The sequence below is a fragment of the Oncorhynchus clarkii genome, chromosome 12 (assembly GCF_045791955.1).
Source record: "Oncorhynchus clarkii lewisi isolate Uvic-CL-2024 chromosome 12, UVic_Ocla_1.0, whole genome shotgun sequence".
In the NCBI taxonomy this organism is placed as follows: Eukaryota; Metazoa; Chordata; class Actinopteri; order Salmoniformes; family Salmonidae; genus Oncorhynchus; species Oncorhynchus clarkii.
The window spans coordinates 56,017,309-56,033,153 of record NC_092158.1 but is presented as its reverse complement, the minus strand read 5'-3'; the positions used below and the strand labels follow the sequence as shown (position 1 = coordinate 56,033,153).

Here is a 15,845-nt window from a genome sequence, read left to right as displayed (position 1 = left end):
CACCCTGTCTCACTGTCTCCCTCCCAGCTAGCACACAACACACTGAAAAAGGACATCATCCCAACCCGAGCAGAGGACAATGAGGCTTTTACAAAATGTTTTTTTCCTTCCCTAATTCTATTTGACTCCCACTCCAACACAGGCTTGTTGTTTGGCTCAGTTAAAAGGTCAGGCACACTTTCACCAACTCAGTACCGCTGCTGCAACACAACTTTCTAGAAATCCGCTGTGTGTGGGAGGAGTACACAGGTGGAGATTAGATTTGTCATGAGGATTAATGATGGCCAGTGGAAAACAAATGCACAGTGTAGCAGACAATGCTTGGTGTGCTCTGCCTAAAGCCATGAGACTACAGGGAGAAACATCTGCTCTGAAAGGCAGACAGACACTATCAGCTCACAGTGGGCTACCAGGTAGATAGACTGTGTTTCTGAGCTAAACGCCTGAGACCTGCGGCAGGTTAGGAAAAACACCTGCTGTCCACTAGGTCTACCTAACCCTACACACAATCCACATCCTCCACAACCAACCACCAGCCCTACCTAACCCTACACACAATCCACATCCTCCACAACCAACCACCAGCCCTACCTAACCCTACACACAATCCACATTCTCCACAACCAACTACCAGCCCTACCTAACCCTACCTAACCCTACACACAATCCACATCCTACACAACCAACCACTAGCCCCCGGACCACTACACCCCCACCACCACCACCACACACACACACACACACTGGCCAGATCCTCAGCAGGATTTCCACCAGCATTCCCCCCAGCACGCATCCCAGGGCACAGACTCCTCTCTGCTGTAGGAGGAGAGGCTGAGGAGGGCAGGTCAGCCAGGAGCTGAGGTGAAAGTGGTGGCGGAGCTAGAGCTGTCAGATCAGCACCCTCAGTCTGCAGCTCTCAGACTCTCACTAGCCTTGGTAGGGCACAGTGAATGAGAGAGTGTGGGTGGAGGGAGTGCTGCTGCTGGTTCTAATGGTGGAAACAGACAATACCGTAGGCAGGGACTGGAAAAGGAAAATAACATAGGCAGGGACTGATAGATACAGAGAGAGAGAGAGAGAGAGAGAGAGAGAGAGAGAGAGAGAGAGAGAAATAGAGACAGAGAGGAATATGGAGACAGAGAGAGAGAGAGAGAGAGAGAGAGAGAGAGAGAGAGAGAGAGAGAGAGAGATAGAGAAATAGAGACAGAGAGGAATATAGAGAGAGAGAGAGAGAGAGAGAGAGAGAGAGAGAGAGAGAGAGAGAGAGAGAGAGAGAGAGAGAGAGAGAAATAGAGACAGAGAAGAATATAGAGACAGAGAGAGAGAGAGAGAGAGAGACTGAACAGTTAATGAAAGAAAGAGAAGGGAAAGGGGTGAGAGATAAACAGAGACAAACAGGAAGAAAAGGAGCGAGAAAGAGAAGAGAGAAAAAGGGAGATTTCTATATGTTGTAATGGCAAACCCGATTGCTGTGCTCCAGAGCGTGCAGGAAGGGCTCCTATTGGTTGATACTGACGGAGAGAGGAACCATCATTTAAGGCAGGTTGCCCCCTAACACCGTTACCACAGCAACAGCTTGCATAATAAACAAGACCACGTGAGTGCCGGCATTTTGGAAATCCTTCCTGACAATGGGAGGTGAAATGGCTTGCCTATTCTTCTCCTTACAAATACAGACTGTTAAAGGCACTACAAGCTGCTTTTCAAGTCTTAGGTGAAATATGAGTAGAAAACAGCACTCTGAAAATATTAAATGCTCATTTATAGGTTTAATAAGAAAAAATGACCAGATGGAAGTTGAGCTTGTCTTTATTATCTTGTCTACCATGGTGAGCTCTTAGCAGGATTCCCTTGCTATTCCTTTATTTAGGATGTGTGTTTTTCTCCTGATCAGAGCCTTTGAGCTCTGGGTGTCATGGAGACACATAATCTCTGCCTCTCTCTCTGACAGCTAATGGTTTCTAATGGGACTGGCTGAGTGCTGCTGTACTGTGGAGGCTGGGCTGTCTAGAGAATAGCCACACAGACAGACAGAACGACAGGCAGACGGGCAGACAGACAGGCAGACAGACAGACAGAAAGGAAGCTGAGGGTCTTACCTTGGCAGGTGAAGCACTTGACGTGGAAGTGGAAATTCTGCACACGCACCACCTCTCCCTTACAGAGCTCCCGGCAGCGGAGACAGTGGATAGTCGCGGCACCACGCCCGCTGTTGCTGCTCGGGCTGCCTCCGCTGTGCTGGTACGGCCCTGCTAGAGACCACAGGAGAGGAGTGGTTAGATCAGTCATCACAAGTGCTGGACAGCTGCTGTACTGTACATCTGCTCAGTTGTTAGCAGAAGCAGAGCAGGCACTACAAAACAGCAATGTGCACAACAGTGCAAAATATAAGGGGCAACATCTGCGGTGGAGAATTGGATTAAAACATACATTGTGGAAACAGAGCCAACAACCAGAAGGTGTAGCTCAAGGTCAATCTCAATGTTACACTTCATCAGTGCTAATGAGTCGAGGAACAGCCAACAAAATGTATAGTACCCTCAGATAAAGGGTTGCGGGTATGGTTGTCAGCGTGGACCTAAATCACAGGCAGGGCCATCTTTTAGACCTGCCAATGCAATTAACATGCAGCCATCAGTAGGGGTGTAATGGTTCACCAAACCCACAGTTCGGTACATCTGGCAATTTTGGGGTCACGGTTTGGATTTAGTTACGGTACAGCGGAAAAATGAAATGCCAACAGTTACTGTAGTTAATTCGATTTTTATTTTTTTTGGGGGGGGCAAAATATGCTAAAAAGCACCCTATTTGTGGCCCAAAACCAGAGGTCTAAAAAGTTGGACCTGGACCTCCCACCCTGACAAATATGCATAAATACATTTTTCCAATATAGAGACCCGTTCCCAAACGGACCCGAAGACGTCCAGTTCCTTATAGACGTGGTCGGATCCGATTGAGGGAATTAGCAGGAAAGTCCATTTGTAAGCCATCTTATTAACCAGAGATGATACAGCGCAAGTTGGAGCAGGCGGAGGAGGGGCCTTGCGGTGTGTGTACTTGGAGTGAGTGAAATGAGAGCAAGGAGGAGGGAGGGATAGGCAGCGACCAACCAAGCAGACTTGCGCTAGTAGACTAACTTCTAGCTTATCATAACTAGGTTATTTGTCATCCAATATGATTACGCAGTACTCGTCATATAATTCATTAAAATGCCTTTATTTGTATGGCATGTTCAATAGAGACAAGGTTTTAAAAATCCGACGCGTCTTTGTAATCCGTGATAGCTTGCAAGCCCTGCCACATCCGACGTGCATCAGATCCAATGTAGTAGGATTCGATCTTAGTCCTGTATTGACGAGGGACTTCTTATAAGCGTCCGGGTTAGTGTCCCACTCTTTGAAAGGGGCAGCTCTAGCCTTTAGGTCTGTGTTGATGTCTCCTGTAATTCACGGTTTCTGGTTGGGATACGTACGTACGGTCACTGTAGGGATGACATTGTCGATGCACTTATTAATGAAGCCAGTGACTGTGGTAGTTAACTCCTTAATGCCATCGGATGATGTGCTAGCAAAACAGTCCTGTAGTTCAGCATCTGCTTAAATGGACCACTTTCGAATTAAGTGTGTCACTGGTACCTCCTGTTTGAGTTTTTGCTTGTAAGCAGGAATCAAGAGGATAGAGTCATGGTCATATTTCCAAATGGTGGGCGTGGGAGAGCTTTGTATGCGTCTCTCAGAGATGTCAGTCAGAGATGGAAATATGTACAATGTGTACAATATGTGTGAATGTCAAATAGTAAATGATGCAGCATGGTTGACCACAAGACCTATATGCATTAGTGATATTTTTGGAAGCTGAATCTATTCTTTTTAAACAACTAAAATAGTCTAACGCCAAAGGGATTAAAACAGCCCTAGAGTGTGCAGCATGTCCTCTGGCTGGACCAAAATCCATCATTCATAATGCACCGTCATCACTCAGGAGGTCATGTCCTCAGGTCCAGCTCTACTTTTGAAATCTGAAATAGAGCGATTTTAAACAAAGTCTGTCTGGTCTTATCTTATCTCTCTCTAACTAGACTCTCTGTCTGGGAGGATTACTTTTTCCCAATGGCTCGCATTAACGGAGGGCTGAAAATGTAACTAAAATGGGATGAGAAGTAGAAAACATACAGTGCAGCTATCAGGCTAGTGTGAGAATGAGGCAGTAGTGGTTTAGTGAAGCCCAGAAGAGCTATGGTGACTGGTGCTTGGTTGACCTGCCTACTGACTGCCTCAATGTTTCGTTGAAACAGACCGACAGACAGAGACCTACTGGAGATAACATATTGGCTTGTTCTGGGCTTGATAGTCACACATCACCCAGGGTTCTTGGAAAGCCACTCACTCTCAAGAGATCAAGTGGGATTTGGGGTCCAATTGATTACAGAATGCCTTTTCAGTGTCAGCACTTTGGAGAAGAAGGCCACATTAAGAGGGTGCCCCAGGACGATGTTAAGCCAGAGTCTGAAGCTGTCCAGCTGAATTTATTCACAGCAGGGGAATGATACAGAACAGCTACAGCAGTGAGTGATACAGAACAGCTATAGCAGGGAGTGATACAGAACAGCTACAGCAGCCCCATGAGTGTCTGTGACATACCCAGAAGCAGGGCAGACAGCAGACAAAAGGGGGCTGAAGATGAGTGGGAAAATCAACAAGTCTTCCTCATGAAGGATCACCAAACAATGGCCTCCTAAATAACTCACAGAGTCGCCAGCCACTCAAAGGCTGTATTCATTCACCACAGAAAGGAACAAACACGCATTGAGCTGGTTCTCCATCATTCTGCAGTAGCCTGATCACTTAAGAGAACACTACACGACACACACAACAAAATCTATGTTTTTTATCTCTTGTGGGATGGGTTATTTATTTGGTAGGCCTAATTCTGCACTTGACATTGGCATTCATAACACCTTCTATGAATCATGAGATTACCCATTTCCCTGAGCTGTTGTGTTTGTGGGAGTTGTTTGGGTTTGAACAGTGTGGCAGTGCAGCCCATGGGAGCCTGTGTCCCAGACTGCACAATGACAGGTGTAATCTATGTATGCTGCTTGGTGACGAGGCGTGCGACACACACACACACACACACACACACACACACACACACACACACACACACACACACACACACACACACACACACACACACACACACACACACACACACACACACACACACACACACACACACACACACACAGAGTGTTTTTTAGAGGGGGCATTACAGTTCTCTCATCCCCTGTGTGGAACTGTCTAAATCCCTATTAGAGGAGAGGAAACCTTACACTCATTTCCCCTCCCTCAATGGACATTACTGGAACAGTGCATGTAGATAAAATGGTTCATCTCTCAAAAGGATGATGTGTTGTGTACATCCGGCCTAAATGCAGTGTCCCAATAAAACCCGGCAGAAATATGCCACAAACTTTAATCCAATATATTTCCTTGTTATTTAGTTATAAATATCCATGTTATGGTTCTAATCCACTATAACATAATCCACAGTAACCCCACAGTAGTCCTTAAACCAAATGCTTTACGGTAAGCATTTGATGCTATTAGGCCTATTTCAGTATAACCACACCAGTGAGGTCCACTGGCCTCGCACTGAAATCAGGGCTATTAGCTCTAAATTGTGCTTCTAATTGTCCTGTCACCGGTGTGAGTGTGTTCTGCCCGGGAGATTAGTGTCTGAGAGGATGGCCCTAGATTGGACGTGACGGCCAAGGCTCAGACTTTGTCTGTAGTAGACTACTATAGTATACAACTCCCACACTTAAAGACTCAGTGTGGACAAGAGCCGGAGACCAGCAGCGAATCCGTTGCCAGGCCGACGGAGTACAGGATGGGGCGGTACCAAAGAGATAATGATGGGCCTGACTACGTAGACAAAAGACACAAGTTAAACGGGCTCCTGATTGCCAGTCATATGATAATTTTAGTTGTTGTTTTGTTTTTGTTGTATGTCATTTCTGTTGACCCCAGGAAGAGTAGCTGCTTCTACTGCAAAAGCTAATGGGGACCCTAATAAAATAGCATAATAATAATAATTTTAAAAAAAGATAATGATGCATGGTTGTCATCATCATCCTCATTAGCATGGCAGTTCTACTGTAACACTGGATCAAATCTGTAGGCCTACAATTCAACACAAATCAACTCCCATTTGAGGAGAGAACAAGAGAACAAAGGAAGGAAGAGATGCACGAGACAAACATCCAGTTAACTTCCTCAGCCACAGCGCCACTCACTGAGAGTGACAGCTCCCTCTTGTCCTCCATTCATCGGGCTCTCTGTCTGATGGTGCTGTTTATTCCGCCAAGGAACGACACCCAAGCTCTCTGAACGCGCGTGTGTGTGTGAGTGGAGCACAGGACAGGCATGTATCAGGTGTAACTGTTATTGACTAAGGATATGAGCAGTAAATCAGTCTGTGAGAGGAGCTGTGCACCTGCTTATAATGCACTGCTGGCTTTAAGCATTACACTGCTTTAGTCCAATAGAGACTCCCCACATCCCACGCTCCATTAGGAAAACATTACACTGGGTTTTGGTGAATATTTGCATCGGGTGGAAATGCTTTGGTATCGATGACACTGACTAATAGTCTCAGCAATTCCATTGTGTGTCATGTTGTTTTCCCTCTGTCAGCTTCACCTCTTTACAATAGAGAAATTCTTTGACATGGCAAACTTCCTTATGTGGTCCCGAGTGGCTCAGTTGGTAGAGCTAAGCGCTTGCACCACTAGAGTTGTGGGTTTGATTCCCACGGGGGAACAGTACAAAAATGTATGCACTCACTCCTGGATAAGAGGGTCAACTAAATGTAATGTAAGTATCCTTATGATTGTTTCAATCTATTTTAAAAACACTCATCAGAAATGGCCTACATTGCCACATAAAAGTGATTTGTTTGCATATGATCCTGGGAAAACAACCAGTATGATTTGCTGAGTATATTTTATCTCTGGCTGAGACCGAGCTGTGAGGTCTGGCTGTGTTGACAAGTTTAGAGGGGAGGGGAAAAGTGGAGGGCCAGACATCATTGTCACCTCACCGTGATGGTGTAATCAGTAGGGACTCCGTCATGTTAAGAGTGACTTGCCACCAGGATTTATGGGTATTATTTTGCCTCTGTGACGCGGTGAGACGTCAGACAACAGGGGTCAGACTGGATCTGGAAACTCAATGATTGGCACCGTCAGGTCAAGGTCAAGTTCAGGCAGAAGAACACAGAGGCAAAATAATACAATCACACTACATAACCAAAAGTATGTGGACACCATCGTCAAACAATTCATCCCAAAGGTGTTCGATGGGGTTAAGGTCAGGGCTCTGTGCAGGCCAGTCAAGTTCTTCACTCATCTTGATAAATAATCTCTGTATGGCCCTCATTTTGTGCACGGGGGCATTGTCATGCTGAAACAGGAAAGGGCCTTCCCCAAACTGTTGCCACAATGTTGGAAGCACAGAATCGTCTAGAATGTCATTGTATGCCGTAGCGTTAATATTTCCCTTCACTAGAACTAAGAGGCCTAGCCCGAAGCATGAAAAACAGCCCCAGACTATTATTCCCTCTCCACCAAACTTTACAGTTGCATTTGGGCATGTAGCATTCTCCTCGCATCAAGCCCAGATTCACCCGCAGGACTGCCAGATAGTGAAGTGTGATTTAGTCACTCCAGAGAACCTATTTCAACTGCTCCAGAGTCCAATGGCGGTGAGCTTTACACCAATCGCAACAACGCTTGGCATTGCACATGGTAATCTTAGGCTTGTGTGCGGCTGCTCGGCCATGGAAACCCATTTCATAAAGCTCCCAACGAACAGTTCTTGTGCTGACGTTGCTTCCAGAGGCAGTTTGGAACTCGGTAGTGAGTGTTGCAACCCAGGACATACCATGTTTACGTGCTTCAGCCCTCACTAGTACCGTTCTGTGAGCTTGTGTGGCCTACCACTTCACAGCTGAGCCGTTGTTACTTCTAGATGTTTCCACTTCACAATAACAGCACTTGCAGTTGACCGGGGCAGCTCGAGCAGGGCAGAAATTTGACTAACTGACTTGTTGGAAAGGTGGGATCCTATGACAGTGCCACGTTGAAAGTCACTGAACTGTTCAGTAAGGCCATTCTACTGCCAATGTTTGTCTATGGAGATTGTATGGCTGTGAGCTTGATTTTATACACGCGTCAGTAACGGGTGTGGCTGAAATAGCAGAATCCACTAATTTGAAGGGATGTCCACACACTTTTGTATAATAGTGTATTTAACACTCTTGTATAATAGTGTATTTGACTCTCTACTGGTTACACTGACTTTGGGCCTCCCATCCTATTCTAACCACCTCTAGCCGGCTTTGTATTCATGTTACCTGATAACATTTCTGTACAATATGATCTTGTTGCCAACTGATGCACATTCAGATGCCATAAATCAGCACTGCAGATCTCTCCCCGTCCTCTGCCGTGCCTTGATTGTATTACTGTTGATGATATCTGAAAATGTGCATGTACACCCTGGCCCACCTACTGTTGCTATCTCCAATTCTGACTTGTGCCCTGATATCTGCTTCACTGACTTCTGCTCCCGTAAAAGCCTGGGTTTTCTGCACGTTAAAACTAGAAGCTTATTACCTAAAATGGATCAATTGAAAGTGTGGGTTCACAGCTTCAATCCAAATGTGTTGGTCATTACTGAGACCTGGTTAAGGAAGAGTGTTTGTATTACTGATGTTAACCTTTCTGGTTAGAACCTTTTTAGGCAAGACAGATCTTCCAAAGGTGGGGGAGCAGCAATCTTTACCAAGAATCACCTTCAATGCTCGGTTGTCTCCACCAAGTCTGTCCCCAAACAATTTAATCTGCTGGTTTTAAGCATTAAACTTTCAAATAGCTATTTGTTGACTGTTGCTGGGTGCTATCGTCCTCTATCAGCACCGGCCTGTACCCTACCTGCCCTAAGCTCTCTCCTGGCCCCTAAATATAAAACCTCCTCCTCACAGTTGCCCATGTCCCTTAAAGTTGATGATGCAGTTGTTACTGACAAGAAGCACATGGCTGAGCTCTTTAATCATCACTTCATTAAGTCAGGATTCCTATTTGACTCAGCCATGTCTCCTTGCCCGTCCAACATTTCCTCATCTCCCACCCCTTCTAATGTGACTAGCCCTGATGCATCTCTCTTTTTTCCCCTGCCCCGCTACAAAGTTTCTCCCTGCAGGCAGAGGAGCTAAAGGAGCTCCTGAAACTTGACCCCATTAAACCATCTGGGTCAGATGGTTTCAACCCTTTCTTCTTTAAGATTGCTGCCCCATATTAGAGGTCAACAGATTACTCGGAATGGCCGATTAATTAGGGCCGATTTCAAGTTTTCATAACAATTGGTAATCGCCATTTCTGGACACCAATTACATTGCACTCCACGAGGAGACTGCGTGGCAGGCTGACTACCTGTTTTGCGAGTACAGCAAGGAGCCAAGGTAAGGTGCTAGCTGTGTCACTTTCTGACCTTAGTTATTTTATTTAGGTCTTTGTTTTAGTATGGTAAGGGCGTGAGTTGGGTGGGTTGTCTATGTTAGTTTGTCTATGATTTTCTATTTCTGTGTTTGGCCTGGTATGGTTCTCAATCAGAGGCAGCTGTCAATCGTTGTCCCTGATTGAGAACCATATTTAGGTAGCCTGTTTTCCATTGTGTTTGGTGGGTGGTTATTTTCTGTTTAGTATTGTGTTGCACCTTACAGGACTGTTCGTTGGTTGTTTATTGTTTTATTTTCAGTGTTCATTAAAATATTTAAAATATGAACACTTACCACCTTAGCACCTTGGTCCTCCTCTCCTTCCTCAGATGACAAGCGTTACAGCTAGGATTAAACTTATCTTGTAAAAAACAATCAATCTTAACATAATCACTAGTTAACTACACATGGTTGATGATATTAATACTTTATCTAGCTTGTCCTGCGTTGCATATAATCGTTAAGGTGCATGTTAATTTATCATTGAATCACAGCCTACTTTGCCAAACGGGTGATTTAACAAGAGCATTTGCGAAAAAAGCACTGTCATTGCACCAATGTGTACCTAACCATAAACATCAACGCCTTTCTTAAAATCAATACACAAGCATTTATTCTTAAACCTGTATACTTAGTTAATATTGCTGCTAACATTAATTTATTTTAACTAGGGAAATTGTGTCACTTCTCTTGCGTTCATTGCACGCAGAGTCAGGGAATATGCAGCAGTTTGGGCCGCCTGGCTCGTTGCGAACTGTGTGAAGACCATTTCTTCCTAACAAAGACAGCCAACTTCGCCAAACGGGGGATGATTTAACAAAAGCGCTTTTGCGAGAAAAAAAACACAATCGTTGCACGAATGTACCTAACCATAAATATCAATGCCTTTCTTAAAAACCATATATATAAAACAGTATATATATAAAACAGTATATTTTTTAAACCTGCATATTTAGTTAAAAGAAATTCATGTTAGCAGGCAATATTATCTAGGGAAATTGTGTAACTTCTCTTGCGTTCACTGCACGCAGAGTCAGGGTATATGCAATAGTTTGGACCGCCTGGCTCGTTGCGAACTAATTTGCCCGAATTTTACATAATCATGACATAACATTGAAGGTTGCGTAATGTAACAGCAATATGTAGGCTTATGGATGCCACCAGTTAGATAAAATACGGAACGGTTCCGTATTTCATTGAAAGAATAAACATTTTGTTTTCGAAATTATAGTTTCCGGATTTTAGCATATTAATGACCTAAGGCTCGTATTTCTGTGTGTTATTATATTAGAATTAAGTCTATGATTTGATAGAGCAGTCTGACTGAGCGGTGGTAGGCAGCAGCAGGCTCGTAAGCATTCATTCAAACAGCACTTTCCTGCGTTTGCCAGCAGCTCTTCGCAAGACTTCAAGCCTATCAACTCCCGAGATTAGGTTGGCAATACTAAAGTACCTATTAGGACATCCAATAGTCAAAGGTGTATGAAATACAAACGGTATAGAGAGAAATAGTCCTATAATAACTACAACCTAAAACTTCTTACCTGGGAATATTGAAGACTCATGTTAAAAGGAACCACCAGCTTTCATATGTTCTCATGTTCTGAGCAAGGAACTTAAACGTTAGCTTTTTTACATGGCACATACTGTACTTTTACTTTCTTCTCCAACACTTTGTTTTTGCATTATTTAAATCAAATTGAACATGTTTCATTATTTATTTGAGACTACATTGATTTTATTGATGTATTATATTAAGTTAAAATAAAAGTGTTCATTGTTCTTTCAGTATTGTTGTAATTGTCATTATTACAAATGTATATATAAAAATGGGCAGATTAATCGGTATCAGCTTTTTTTGGTCCTCCAATAATCGGTATTGTTATCGACGTTGAAAAATCATAATTGGTCGACCTCTAGCCCCTATCATCGCAAAGCCTGTCTCTCCTTTCTGGGGAGGTTCCCATTGCTTGGAAGGCAGCCACGGTTCATCCTTTATTTAAAGGGGGAGATCAAGCTGATCCTCTGTTATAGGCATATTTCTGTTTTGCACTGTTTATCAAAAACTAGTCAATAATCAACTGACTGGCTTTCTTGATGTCTATAGTATTCTCTCTGGTATGCAATCTGGTTTCCGCTCAGGTTATGGATGTGCCACTGCAACCTTAAACGTCCTCAATGATGTCACCATTGCCCTTGATTCTAAACAATGTTGTGCTGCTATTTATTGACTTGGCCAAAGCTTTTAGTACGGTAGACCATTCCATTCTTGTGGGCAGGCTAAGGAGTATTGGTGTCTCCGAGGGGTCTTTGGCCTGGTTCGCTAACTACCTCTCTCAAAGAGTGCCGTGAATAAAGTCAGAAAATCTGCTGTCTCAGCAACTGCCTGTCACCAAGGGAGCACACTAAGGCTCAATCCTAGGCCCCACACTCTTCTCAATTTACATCAACAACATAGCTCAGGCAGTAGGAAGCTCTCTCATCCATTTATATGCAGATGATACAGTCTTATTCTCAGCTGGCCCCTCCCCAGATTTTGTGTTAAATGCTCTACAACAAAGCTTTCTTAGTGCCCAACAAGCTTTCTCTACCCTTAACCTTGTTCTGAACACCTCCAAAACAAGGGTCATGTGGTTTGTAAGAAGAATGCCCCTCTCTCCACATGTGTGATTACTAACTCTGAGGGTTTAGAGCTTTAGGTAGTCACCTGAGACAAGTACTTGGGAGTATAGCTAGACGGTACACTATGCTTCTCTCAGCACATATCAAAGCTGCAGGCTAAAGTTAAATCTAGACTTGGTTTCCTCTATCGTAATCGCTCCTCTTTCACCCCAACTGCCAAACTAACCCTCATTCAGATGACCATCCTACCCATGCTAAATTACAGAGACATAATTTATAGATCGGCAGGTAAGAGTGCTCTCGAGCGGCTAGATATTCTTTACCTTTCGGCCATCAGATTTGCCACCAATGCTCATTATAGGACACATCACTGCACTTTATACTCTTCTGTAAACTGGTTATCTCTGTATACCCATTGCAAGATGCTTATTTCTAAAACCCTCTTAATCCTCACTCCCCCATACCTGAGATATATACTGCAGCCGTCATCCTCCACATACAACACCTGTTCTGCCAGTCACATTCTGTTAAAGGTCCCCAAACCACACACATCCCTGGTTCGCTCCTTTTTTCAGTTTGCTGCAGCTAGTGACTGGAATGAGCTGCAACTAACACTCACACTGGACAGTTTTATCTCAATCTCTTCATTCAAAGACTCAATCATGGACACTCTTTCTGATATTTGTGGCTGCTTTGCGTGATGCATTGTTGTCTCTACCTTCTTGCCCTTTTTGCTGTTGTCTGTGCCCAATAATGTTTGTACCCTGTTTTGTGCTTGGTCCCATGTTGTTGTCATGTTGCGTTGCTGCCATGGTGTGTTGTCATGTGTTTCTGCCTTGCTATGTTGTTGTCTTAGGTCTCTCTTTATGTAGTGTTGTGTTGTCTCTCTTGTCGTGATGTGTTTTTCCTATATTTATTTATTATTTAAATATTTTTTATCCCAGGCCCCCGTCCCCGCAGGAGGCCTTTTGCCTTTTGGCAGGCCGTCCTTGTAAATAAGAATTTGTTCTTAACTGATTAGCCTTGTTAAATAAAGGTTAAATAAATCAAATGAAAAGAGAGTTTTGTGAAAACGTGGTCACATAAAAAAACTGAACAAGATTTAAAATTCTGTTACAAGACTTTACAACAGTATAATTTGACAGGTCACGGCTCTTCGCCGTTTGTTAGGTAGAATAAAAAGTGGCATGATAAGGTGCACACGCGCCCACACACACAGACACAGTCACACACAAACGTATGCACACACACACACACACTCCAGGTGGCTCGCCTCGCAGCTTTCTTTGGCCGCTGTGCCACTCTCCCTGTCCCTCTCGTGCCATCTGGGTAGAAAGGCAGAGCCAGCATCCAGGGTGCCCCTCCGGAACTGGCAGCAGAACCAACCAAGCTTCTGTCTTCTCTTTGGATGCTACTCTGTCGTCGCGTTGCTAGGAAGACTCTGCAACTCAATACAGCGCCTTCAGAAGGTATTCACACCCCTGGACTTTTTCCACATTTTGTTGTGTTGCAGCCTGAATATAAAATGGATTAAATAGATATGAGTTTTGTCACTGGCCTACACATAATACCCCATAATATAAAAATGGAATTAAGTTTTTTGAAATTTTTACAAATTAATAAAAAATATAAAGCTGAAATGTCTTGAGTAAATACAGTGCCTTGCAAAAGTATTCATCCCCCTTGGCATTTTGTTGCATTACAACTGTCACAACTTCCACCGAAGTCGGTTCCTCTCCTTGTTCGGGCGGCGTTCGGCATTCGGCGTCACCGGTCTTCTAGCCATCGTCGATCCACTTTTATTTTTCCATTTGTTTCGTCTTGTTTTCCTACACACCTGGTTTCCATTTCCCTAATTAATTGTTGTGTATTTAACCCTCTGTTCCCCCCATGTCTTTGTGTGGGATTGTTTATTGTAAGTGCTTGTGCACATGTTCACTGGTGCGCGACGGGTTTTGTACCCATGTTTTGTTATTCTTTATGCCGTTGGTTTTGTAATTAAACTGCTCCGGCTATTACCTAGTTCTGCTCTCCTGCGTCTGAAATGCCTGGAGTGGGCCAACGCCGTGTGGGGAGAAGGAGATGCGGCACTGGACCATTTAGAGGACTTCACCCGCCGTTTCTGGGCAGTCTCTACCATCTGAGGAAGGGGACGGGGAGCGCCCAGGAGTTCGCAATGGACTTTCGGACCCTGACCGCCGGTGCGGGATGGAACGACAAGGCCCTGATCAACCACTATCGCTGCAGTTTGCGCGAGTACGTCCGTCGGGAGTTGGCATGCAGGGACACCACCCTCACCTTCGACCAGCTGGTGGACCTGTCCATTCGGTTGGATAAACTGCTGGCTACCCGCGGACGTCCAGAGCGGGGTCTGTCGGTTCCATCCCTCAGCACCACCGCTCCGATGCCCATGGAGCTGGGAGTGCTGTGTGCAGGGAGACCAGAGGAGGATCCGTCTCGTGCACCATCTGTGGCCGCAGAGGTCACACTGCCGGTCGGTGCCGGGTTGGTTCCTCTGGGGATCAAGGCAGCAGGCAGGGCACTCTGGTGTCACCCCAGGTGATCCGGCACCATTCTCCCTCTGTTGCACACATGTTTTGGTATGTCACTTTTCCTGAGTTTTCCCCGCATTCCAAGCATAAGGCGCTCATCGATTCAGGCGCGGCTGGGAATTTTATAGACAGATCGTTCGCCCATAGTTTAGGGATCCCCATTGTTCCCGTGGCTGTGCCCTTCCCCGTTCACGCCTTAGAAGGTCGACCATTAGGATCAGGGCTAATTAGGGAGGCCACCGCTCCCCTGGGCATGGTGACGCAGGGGGGTCACAAGGAGAGAATCAGTCTCTTTCTCATTGACTCTCCTGTGTTTCCAGTGGTGCTAGGCCTACCCTGGTTAGCCTGTCATGACCTCACTGTTTCATGGCAACGGAGGGCTCTCACGGGGTGGTCACGAGAGGGCTCGGGGAGATGTTTAGGGGTTTCCGTTGGTGCTACTATGGTGGAAAGTCCAGACCAGGTCTCCACCGTGCGCATTCCCCCTGAATATACCGATTTGGCTCTCGCCTTCTCCAAAAATAAGGCGACTCAATTACCACCCCATCGACGGGGGGATTGTGCGATAAATCTCCTGGTAGACGCTGCACTTCCCAGGAGTCACGTGTATCCCCTGTCACAGGCGGAGACGGCGGCTATGGAAACATATGTCTCCGAATCCCTGCATCACGGGTACATTCGGTCCTCCACTTCACCCGCTTCCTCAAGTGAATTTTTTGTGAAGAAGGAGGGAGATCTGCGCCCGTGTATTGACTATCGAGGTCTAAACCAGATCACTGTGAGGTACAGTCACCTGCTACCTCTCATAGCCACAGCAATTGAGTCAATGCACGGGGTGCGCTTCTTCACCAAACTAGATCTCAGGCGCGCTTACAACCTGGTGCGTATCCGAGAGGGAGACGAGTGGAAGACGAGTGGAATACGGCTTTCAGTGCCACCTCAGGGCACTATGAGTATCTCATCATGCCGTACAGGTTGATGAATGCTCCATCACTCTTTCAAGCATATGTAGACAAGATTTTCAGTGACCTGCATGGGCAGGGTGTAGTGGTGTATACTGATGTTTTGATATACTCCACTACATGTGCCGAGCATGTGTCCATGGTGCGC

At 45.2% G+C, this 15,845-nt stretch overlaps 1 protein-coding gene across 1 annotated transcript in view; it reads right to left on the bottom strand.

Annotated features, from left to right (window-relative positions):
* Positions 1-15,845, bottom strand: part of LOC139420835 (actin-binding LIM protein 3-like) — a 130,269-nt gene that overhangs the window by 88,885 nt on the left and 25,539 nt on the right. Inside the window, exon 2 of the mRNA XM_071171176.1 lies at positions 2,100-2,252. Within this exon, the coding sequence (XP_071027277.1) occupies positions 2,100-2,252 (153 nt within the window). The remainder of the gene's footprint in view (positions 1-2,099; positions 2,253-15,845) is intronic.